This window comes from Simochromis diagramma, unplaced genomic scaffold (genome assembly GCF_900408965.1).
Source record: "Simochromis diagramma unplaced genomic scaffold, fSimDia1.1 OVJJ01000734.1, whole genome shotgun sequence".
Classification (NCBI taxonomy): Eukaryota; Metazoa; Chordata; class Actinopteri; order Cichliformes; family Cichlidae; genus Simochromis; species Simochromis diagramma.
The window spans coordinates 436740-447113 of record NW_024387513.1 but is presented as its reverse complement, the minus strand read 5'-3'; the positions used below and the strand labels follow the sequence as shown (position 1 = coordinate 447113).

Sequence of the window (10374 nt, the reverse complement as noted above, 5' to 3'; positions counted from 1 at the left end):
ATACGGCCTGACCCACTTTTCCACATGCGCCACTGGAGCGTTCCGAGCATGCGTCAAGCTAAAGCGAGTACACTAGAACCTAAAGGAGGTTTCGTGTGTTCCAGCTAAAATGAGATGAAACGTAGAACTCTCACACGCGCTGGATAATCTCAAGACGAAATAAGTGCATATACGTGGATGAATTATAGAGTGCATGGCCTGAATGTAAAGTGTGCGAACCTCTGGGCGGAATAAGCAATGTTTCTACTTCCGCTATACCCACATAACCACAACTTTATTTTGAAAGCCGTTCCCGGAAATGACGAGTATCTATTGTGGCTAGCTTCACTCCGGTTCCGCGTGTTGATGCTGAAGAGAGGACGAGAGAGAAAACAAGCTTTCCATAACGTAAAGAACCAAAGCCAGGAAAAACCGGAGGAAAATGGACATGAAGAAGAGGGTCTCCTTAGAGTTGAGGCACCGGTCGCCCTCGGAGGTGAGTCTCTCGGTTGTGTGCTTCTTTATTGGAATTGATCTGCTGTAGACCGGCAGGAGGAGGGGTGGCGAGCACATGGCAGCGTGTCTGCAGCTTGAGGGGAAAAAGTGATTTTAAAAAAAGCATATCTAAAAAAGGCAAAAGTTTAGATCTAAGCTAACACAAAGTCTGCGAAATTCTTGAATTAGCTGCTTTCCTTCAACTAAGTAGCTGTTATCAGCCGCTCGCAAACAGCGCAGTCACGCAGTTGTTTACCACGTTGGTTTTCATTTTATGCCCACGCAGTTCTCGTTTTATTCATATTACTGATGCTCTTGAAAGTTATTAAAAATTTAAATGAAAATCCCCACGCATGAAAATTAACTTAAAAACCGCCTGCTTATCAGGGAAATAAAAATATAATCGACGTCTTTTGGGCCTGGCTAATTCTAGAATTTCATTTATTTCGAAGTCGATAGATGGCATTTTAATTCTAAAACCCCCATTGCGTATTAACATTTTATTTACTTGTTAATATTTTGTTAAAAATATTTGTTCTGCAACTCAACCGAGTCACTTTTTAAAAATAACTGTTTACGGAAAACGCGTTTCCAGAGATTAGTCGGATCCAGCGAGCGTAAACGCGCTAGGGCGCGTAGCCAGCGGGCGTGCTAGCGCTACTTTTATAAAGTGGCTGAATCGTTGTGGCCCGAAATTTACGACACTCGTTTAACTCATATCATTTCTCATAGAACACCGGAATGAGAGACATTTTCCGCCGCAGTAACCTTATCATTTTAAGGTCGATAGTGAGGGCTGCCGCGGAGCGGAGGGGCTGGAGTAATAAACACGCAGCTACTAGCAACAGAGCTAACTAGCAGCGTCACGTTTTGCTAACGAGTTACAAAACAGAGCCATCGGTCTGGCCCCGTTCCAACATGAAAACAGCAACGGCTTCCTCTGTAGGATCCTATTTTGTTTTTCTTTTTGAAACAAACTGAAAAATGACGAGATTTACAACTAAATATGATATACCCTAAAGGGTTTTGGTGGTTTTTTGAAAATAAACATATTGTATGTAATGCGGTTGTATTTCAAACATTACAGAATGTTTAAAATACTGAGGGCAATGTATGTACAGGTAATCTCTGAAGCCTCAAATGCTCAGGTATTAGGCAGTGTCTCTCTCTCTCTCTTATTTTTTTCTCTCCTTTTGGCTGTCCCCAATCTCCCTACTGTGGCCATTTCAGAAGTTTTTGAACCAATAAAAATCATGGAAAGCTACTCTTGGAGTTGGTGTAATGTTTAATTGGGCTAATGTGGTTGGAGTGATAGGTTCAAGAGTGAAAGGGAATGTTTACTAGATTGTCGTGAGAACTGCTGCAATGTATGGTTTAAAGATGGTGGCACGGTCAAAAAGACAGTAGGCAGAGCTGAAGATGTTAAGGTTTCTATTTTGTAGTGAGCAGGTTAGGACAAAATTAGAAATGAGAAAACAAGAGGGACAGTTCGGTTTGCGCGGTTTGGAAGACAAAGTTGGAAAGCCAGTTGGAGGCTGAGATGGTTTGGTCATGTGAGGAGGAGCAATGGTGGATATACTGGACAAAGGGTGATAAACATGGAGCTGGCAGGCAGGAGGAAAGGAGGAAGACCACAGAGGAGGATGCAAAGTATAGGGTGATCAGTTATCAAGTTATTCCAGATTTCCAGCTGAAGCAAAATTCAGGTATGAGGTGACACTTTAAGGTTTTGCTGTAGTGCCCACTAAAGGACAGCACTCAGAGAAAGGAAAAAAAAATGTTTGAAGTTTTGTCCACATTATTCAAATGAGTGAAAATTATTAACTGATGATGCTTTTTGTACATTTTTAAATCTGGCTGAAAAATAAATGTCACTACTACGACCGGAATACTAGCACATTAATTAATTAAGGCCATTGCATATTTTTAATACAGACCACTATTTAATAGTAAAAAGCTGCCGTATGTTATTGCCCTCTGGTGGTGACTAAAATACTGCATCTTATAGGACCGGAACTTCATCCATCTTTTATGGTGTCTGTGGGTATCAGTGTTTTTCGAACTCTGTTTTAGGTACATATAGACTGAAAAAACTGATTGAATGAATCATCAGTTTGAGGTGAAGGGACGTCCTTTTTTTTTTTTTTTTTTTTTGCTTGTTTTCCACATGACCCCAAGTACTGCAAGCCAGTAAATGGGTAACTTGTGTCAGCTTAACATTCTGCAAAAGTCCTCCTTTATACGTAGGGGATGATTGGGTTTTATTACAAGGGAGGCGCTGTGATCATACAATGAAACACTGACATGTTTCACGAAAACGCCGTGGAAACTCCCGTGTTCTCGCGCTGCTTCTGTGGGTAACCACGCTTTCTATTTGAAGTCACCTTACCCGTTAGGCAGTGCTCAGTACAGGAAAATGAATTAGTCACATTGACCTCGCTATTTAATCAAACCATCAAGTGAGTCATTTGAGGTTACAGATTTGTTTCATGTCACCAGCTGACAACGAGATTACAGCGGCAGCTCCACTGATTTAGCAGATTCTTCATCCACATGTAAACGCAGAAGTGGAGTTTCTGAAGAACTTAAACTTGGAAGAGTTTCGGTGATCTAAAAAGTTGTTTACATGTGAACGAAGGATCAAAACACACAGGGGAAAAAAAACAAAATAAACTAGGGCTGGGCAATATGGCCTAAAATCCATATCAAGATATAATTTAAAGCAGCGGTCCCCAACCCCCGGGCCTCGGACCGGTCCGTGAGTCGTTTGGTACCAGGCCGCAAGAGTTGAGGCTCGGTGTGAAATGTATGGTTTTTATCGGTTTTCAGCGTTATTTTGTTATCGTTTTTATCGTTAACTCTGTTTTCCTGGGTCTTTTCACGTGTGTTATGAATAAATCTTCTTTTTTTCGGTACGGTACTAGTTTTATTTTGTTGTATTTATCCGCGACACCTTAAAGGCCGGTCCGTGAAAATATTGTCGGGCATAAACCGGTCCGTGGCGCAAAAAAGGTTGGAGACGGCTGATTTAAAGCATGTGCGGTAACGATTATATCGCAATACGTTCTTTTCTTCTGTATAACGTATTTTACACACTATAAGGCACGCTTAAAATCCTTTCATTTTCTCAAAAATCAACAGTGTGGATTGTGTATGAATTCTGGTTGTGCTCACTGACCTCGAACCGATTTTATGTGGTACATGGCACTCAGAAATCTGTCAAAAATTTTTACGGACTTTGGTAAGCTACGAAGCTGCACCGCTTGATGGATTGTTAGAGCATTACGGCTGCTGTAGTCAGGAGCCTCGCGGCTGTGATGGAATACAGCATTAATGAATAGATGGTAGGGAAGTGGAGGAAGCACAGTTTTTGCCCATATTCCAAAATGCTTCGTCTCTTTGATTTTACTGTCGCCCGCCATAATTTGCAGATGATGTTGTTTGCAGCCACTGCCATGCTTTCGACCAAAACAGGCGCAGCTTGATGACACCATCAACATGCACGGTAGAGCAGAATAGTCAAAATCTCTAACGCTGGCCAAATTTATATAGTTTCTACCGTTACTGTTTATACCGCCCACCCCTAACATAAACCCTATGAATACCTGCGTATGTGTGGAAGCTGCACGATTATTATAAGGAAGTTTTTATTTTTGCATAAACAAAGTAAGCAGAGAGGAAAAGCTCAACTAGATTAAACATACAAGAGCACACAGTGTATTCAAAAAAAACGTTGATGTTTTATTATGTTTTTATTACAACATGCTGTTACTGTATCAACCATCACGCAAAAATTGAAAATGATATGTTGAAATCTGGAGGCTAAACGTGAAACATTCAGGGTTAAAAGTGGCGAAGAGTCACAGAGTCAAACTGTAACCAGTTTAATGTGTCACTCTTCTCACATGCTGCTTAAAATAGAAATAGTGTTTACAGTTATCCACTCTTTCACCCGGTTGGCGACTTTGAGCCATGCTGGATTAACGGCGCGCTGTCCCTTCTCTCCCCTCAGGTCCAGGAGCTGGTCCTGGATAACTGTCGCTCGAGCGAAGGAAAGATCGAGGGAATCACAGAAGAGTTCTCGAATCTGGAACTGCTCAGCCTCATCAACGTCGGCCTGACCAGCGTCGCAGACATCCCAAAGCTGGCCAAACTCAAAAAGGTGAGAGGGCCTGCAGAGCGTCAGGAAACCAGATGTTCATGTAAATGTTTGAAGAAGGTGCAGATGTTCAGCTTTGCAGAGCTTTCAGTTCCTTTTCCAGCACGTTTTCTCTTTGTAGTTTCTGAAAGGTGATTCAAATTTGATTGTTTGGTTTGTTATTGGTGAATTTCTCAGTTACGTAGCCTGTGGACAGCTGCCTCTGGTATACTTTGCTTGCTTTTTGGTGCAGCAGAGGGTTGAGAAGCTTTGTGTTTGGCTTCAACTGTCACACGTTTGATGGCTTTTTGTGTCTTTCTTTTTGTCCTGTCAGCGCTCTAAAAGTAAAAGACACTAATGATGTAATAATATAAAGCTGCGATATCACCAGGTTTTTAAAAATATATATATATTTCTGTTTGATTTTTTGATTCACAGCTTTTCTTTGTGTCTCTGCAGTTGGAGCTCAGTGACAACAGGATATCAGGTGGTCTGGAGGTCCTGGCAGAGCGGCTGGTGAACCTAACGCACCTTAACCTCAGTGGGAACAAGTTCAAAGACATCAGCACCCTGGAGCCGCTGGTGGGTGGAGTCTACATCGTTATTTAAAAAAGAAGTGACAGATCACTGCTGTGTGCTTTTGTATGTGAATAGGTTGTAACCATCAGTAAATCATATAACAGCATGAAACACAAACACATTTATATATGTATATATAAACAAACAGTTTCTATAGTAACAGCCAACATGGACGACAGTCAGCAGCTCTGTTATCCTTATACTGACATGTAGGTATACATATATGTGCTGGTCTCAGGTGTCCATAATGCAATTTCAGCTTGTAGTGACATAATAGTGCACGAGCTGTGGGTCGTCAGTATTATGTCCAAAGCAAACTTGCACACAGTGTGCTGTAGCCAAACGAGGGCAGCACTTTGTACTTCTTCATTAGTTCTTTGAAAATGTTTTCAGAAAACTGATCGGATGTCCGTCTTTGTCCCTCCAGAAAAAGCTGCCCCAGCTGAAGAGTCTCGACCTGTTTAACTGCGAGGTGACAAACCTGGCCGACTACAGGGAGTCCATCTTCAAGCTGCTCCCCCAGCTCACCTACCTGGACGGCTACGACATCGACGACTGCGAGGCCTCCGACTCCGAGGGCGAGGGAGACGGCGTCGACGATGAGGACGAAGAAGGTGAAGGTTTGATTTCTAGAAAACTGAGAGAAAATTAAAGCGACAGTAATATTAAGATAGTTCTTTTTATTTTGCAGAGGGCGAGTCAGAGGACTTTGAGGAAGAGGAAGAGGAGGATGAAGAAGACGTAGTGGCTGAGGAGGACGACGAAGACGACGACAGCGGTGATGAGGTGAGTTTGGAGTTAAATCAGTAACATTTACATAGAAATGCTGAAGAACGATGAAAGGAGGGAAAATGAGATGCAAAGTGTCTTCTGTTTATCTGTGACGTATTTGCTCGTCTGTCCTCCACATGCTGTCTAAAACCACTTTCATCACAGCATCACAGTCAAATGCCCTCTGTCCTGTGAATTTGGTGCATTAAGACTACAATAAGATGGAGTCAGTCTGCAATTTAATGAGGTTAAGTTGGCGTTTACATGTTACAGTTCGTGATGAATCTCTGAAAAGTCCAGGCAGAACCTCAGAAATGTAACCAGAATGCAACCAGTTAAGTGCCATACTGCACAGAGACGTGTTGCATTCAGGGACACAAGAGTTGCTCAGTATTTGCAGCATGTTGGGAATCTGTCTGCATATATAAATAATTAATTGTAAACTCCTCGACAAAGTGACTGCAGGCACACTGGGATTGGTTGGAGGCAGGTTGGCTCCCACCAGGAGACCCGTGCAGTTAAACACCCATATGGATAATTTATATACAACAGCTCTGTTTGTTTATAGGTACACACATGTGCTTTCATGTAGTCCTCCAAAACCCGACAGGTGTCTGTAGGTTAAACACAGATTGCTTGGAAAGGAACAGGGAAGCTTGTGGTGCGCTTGATGAGTCAGGAGAGGGTCTCCTTAATTCTTGTTCACGAAAATTAAAAATCGTCATGTTTGATAACAAGAAAGGAAACTGGCTACACTTAAAAACAATACGGCGAGAAAACACGTACACAAAGTCTGGCGAAAAGCTGTATGCCAAGCACAGTTTGCTATAACAACCCCACACACTATAGGTGGTTCCAGTAAAAGCAACGAAAGGCAGGATTTGTTTGGTTCTTAGCCAAGTAAAACCATTCAGGCGTCACTAGTAAAACATCATCATGCTTTTCTCATGTTCATGAGTAGAGGCTGGTCAGTGTTCTGCGCATGGCTGAGTCGGTCAAAAACACACAGCTTTTGCAGTAGTACAGTTTAAATGTTCACAGTTTACGTTCAGTAAACAGTAGTAAAACTTTGATTGTTAGCTTGTGGTACATTAGTCTGCTCTGACTTTCCGAGCGGGGTAATCCGAGTTGAGGGAGCGTTCCACAACACATTTCCAACTGGGAACTCGGACTTTCCGACTGATTCGGAAGAGGCACTGTGAGTTTGCATCAGCAGTCTTTGTCCCTGCAGGATGGAGAGGTGAACGGAGATGTGGACAGCGAGGAAGAAGACGATGATGAAGATGAGGAGGAGGATGGTGAGTAAACCTGTATTTTTCCTCACTATTACTTCTCTTTGTTTTGAGGAACACTCGAACACTCATTTATATCTGATGGTGTCTGTTGAGTTGGTTCAGTCAGGTGTAGCCAAGTAGTAACTAATCAGCCAAATAAAAGACTCCCATTGTTCTTCCTGCAGATGAGGACTCGTCTCCAGCCAAAGGAGAAAAGAGGAAGAGGGACCCCGAGGACGAGGATGATGATGACGATGATGAATGAGGGCCTGCAGAGACCCCTCCCTGACCCCCGCAAACCCTGCTGACCTCTTATCCACTCAGTCTAAATGTCTCATCCCTGCTGCCAATTCTTCCCCCTCTGCCTCCTCCCACTTTCACTCTGGGCCACGTCCCATTTCTGACTCTGGTCTCCTCGCTTGTCGCCTGCCAAATTGACATCCGTTATTGTCTAAAACGCCTCATTAATTATTTGTTTTGCTGTTTTTTTTGTTTTGTTTTTTTTTTTTTTTAAATACTTTCATTTCCACAAGTTGAGCCAAATTTTTTTTCCCATTGTCATCAACAACTTACAGCCTCCATTTAGTCCTCTGTTGTTTTTGCCGCAGTGTTTTCTTTTGGTTTAATGGCAGCACGTTTATTTTTTGTGAACTCAGGAAAGAAGAAAACACTTTAACAGAAAAGTATCTGTTTTCTCGTCCCACCATCAACTGTATAAAAGAGTTTGTTTAGCTATTAAAATAAGAAGCTGCAGAGAGATTCTCACATTTTTAGAAGCTGGAACCAGAGGATGTTTCGCCTTCTTTGGAAACCTGCAAATCTTCCATCAGAATATACAGCTAGACAGTTTTTTATTTGTTTATTTGTTTGTTTCATCACAGTTTACATTTAAAATGGGGGGGAAACAACCTAAACTTGTGCTAACAGGAAAGAAACCATCTGAACTCTAAATTCCAACTCTTGTTTGTGGGCAGTAAATTACAAGTAGGTTTAAAGTATTTAAATCGCATTCTGCCACTGATAATGTACAATGTTTATTACAGGTACACTTAGTCGAATTGAAATAAAAAAAACAAAACACTTAAACTGCTTTGATTTCACTTGTTGTAAATTTTATTTAAAAAAAAATCCCCTTTGATTATCATCTTCTTTTTCCTTTACTATTTCTTTCCTTCTCCTCACTCGACAGTAAGGTGATCTGTCTCAGCCACAGTAAAGGTCAAAGGTCAGGTTAGGGGAGTTTGTAACAACAGGAAGTGTGTGTGTAGCCAATAAATATTTAATAGAGACAAACAAGCTGTCTTGGAGGATGGATATATCACTCTGTGTGTGTGTGTGTGTGTGAGAGTAAATGATTAGGATCATTTATTGAAGAAACTGATTTATTATTGATAAGATTATGAAAGCCATTAATAACAGCAAATTGCATTATTGATTAGAGCCAATAATGCAGCTGCTGAGGTTCTGAAGCTCTTTCCAAAACAAACACATGCAGTCGTTTCTCCATTGCTTCAGAAGACATTACAACTGTCTGAAAATGAACAATAGGCTGCTAAATGTTTTTTACCTGAATGGCTTCATATTGTGAGGTTATTATCTTACAATCAATTAGCTTATCTTCTTATTTATTAGTCCTTTATTTATCCAGGTAAAACATCTCATTGAGATTAAAAATATCATTTCCAAGAGAGACCTGGCATCATGGCAACAAAAGTCAAAATACACATACCACATAAGTATATAACATTTAAAACAAATACAAAATCCCATACCAACATGTGAAAAATATACAATAACATATCAAATTAAGAGTGACATTAAAAACAGTCACACTGAGTAAAAGAGTTATTCTCTCGTTCCTTTAAGACAGACTTAAACTCTTCCAAACCAATTCTGATAATTTCAGTTCCTTCTGCAGATTATTCCAGGAAGCAGGGGCAGCGTATTTAAAAGCATTTTTCCCCAATTCTGTTCTGAGTTTTGGGACAATCAGTTGTATGATATTGTGAGAACGAAGGCTGTATTGGTTGTGGTTTTTACACATATAAACACATAAATAAGATGGAACCAGCCCAAGGAGAGATTTATAGATAAAGATCAACCAATGGGAGAGTCTGCGAATATGCAAAGAACAATGATGTACACGATTTCCACAGCCAGTAATAAAACATAAAGCACAATGGTACACAGTATCCAACCTCTTTAGGTAGTGGGCAGGTGCATTCATAAAAAGCAGGTCACCATAATCCAATAAAGGTAAAAAAGTTGCATGAATCAAGTGTTTTCTCACTTGAGAAACAATTTCTAAAAAAGTAACCTAGTTTTAACTTCGACACAAGCCTTTGAATGTGAGTTTTAAATGACAAATTCTGATCTATAATGATCTCTAGATACTTGTAAGATGTGACCATTTCAATTTCAGTTCCTTGAATTGTTTTAATCTTAGGAGACGTAGCTAACAACTCTTTGCTATTTGAGAATAACATGAACTTGGATTTCTCTGGATTTAACACCAACTTAAGTTGAGTTAAATGGGACTGAACATGATCAAAGGCAGACTGCAGAAATTGCAGGGTTTGTGCTACTGAAGGGGATGAACAATAAATAATTGTATCATCTGCATAAAGATGGAATCCTGCATTTGACAAATTATCACAAAGGTTGTTTATGTAAAGAGAAAATAGCAATGGCCCTAATATGGAGCCCTGTGGAACTCCTTTGGATACTGGGAGAAAAGAGGAAGAAGACCCAGCAGCATGGACACACTGTTTTCTTGCTGACAAGTAATTTGAAAACCAACTAAGAGCATTTACAGATAGACCAATATTGTTTAGTCTATTTAATAAAATAGCATGCTCAACTGTATCAAAAGCCTTTGACAAGTCAAGAAAAAGAGCAGCACAGTAATTTACACTTACTCTGATCTTCACATGGCCTAAAACTAATCTCACTCTAAGTTTTTTGTATCCAAACAATTCCTTCCTTTCAATCTGATTTTAACCTTAATTTATTAGGATACATCTTTATCCTAATCTTAAATCAAAGCTTTAATACCAACATTAAATTAAACCTAACTTGAACCACAACTTAGTGTCATGGCTACTGGACGGACTCACGCGCAGACAGTTCTTTCTTTGA

General features: G+C 40.5%; 1 protein-coding gene across 1 annotated transcript; it reads left to right on the top strand.

The window, feature by feature from the left end:
* LOC120725829 (acidic leucine-rich nuclear phosphoprotein 32 family member B-like) lies at nt 1-8209 on the top strand. The gene is made up of 7 exons (XM_040018876.1): nt 1-475; nt 4487-4636; nt 5072-5194; nt 5619-5805; nt 5883-5977; nt 7194-7260; nt 7422-8209. Exons 1-7 carry the CDS (start codon nt 422-424, stop codon nt 7499-7501), a joined length of 756 nt encoding a protein of 251 aa, XP_039874810.1. The 5' UTR covers nt 1-421; the 3' UTR covers nt 7502-8209.
* The last annotated feature ends 2165 nt before the right edge of the window (nt 8210-10374 follow it).

Coding starts and splice junctions, on each gene's coding strand:
- LOC120725829 (XM_040018876.1), top strand. CDS start 422: ATGGACATGAAGAAGAGGGTCTCCTTAGAGTTGAGGCACCGGTCGCCC. Junction 4,637..5,071: donor AGCTGGCCAAACTCAAAAAG/GTGAGAGGGCCT, acceptor GTGTCTCTGCAG/TTGGAGCTCAGTGACAACAG. Junction 5,195..5,618: donor TCAGCACCCTGGAGCCGCTG/GTGGGTGGAGTC, acceptor TTGTCCCTCCAG/AAAAAGCTGCCCCAGCTGAA.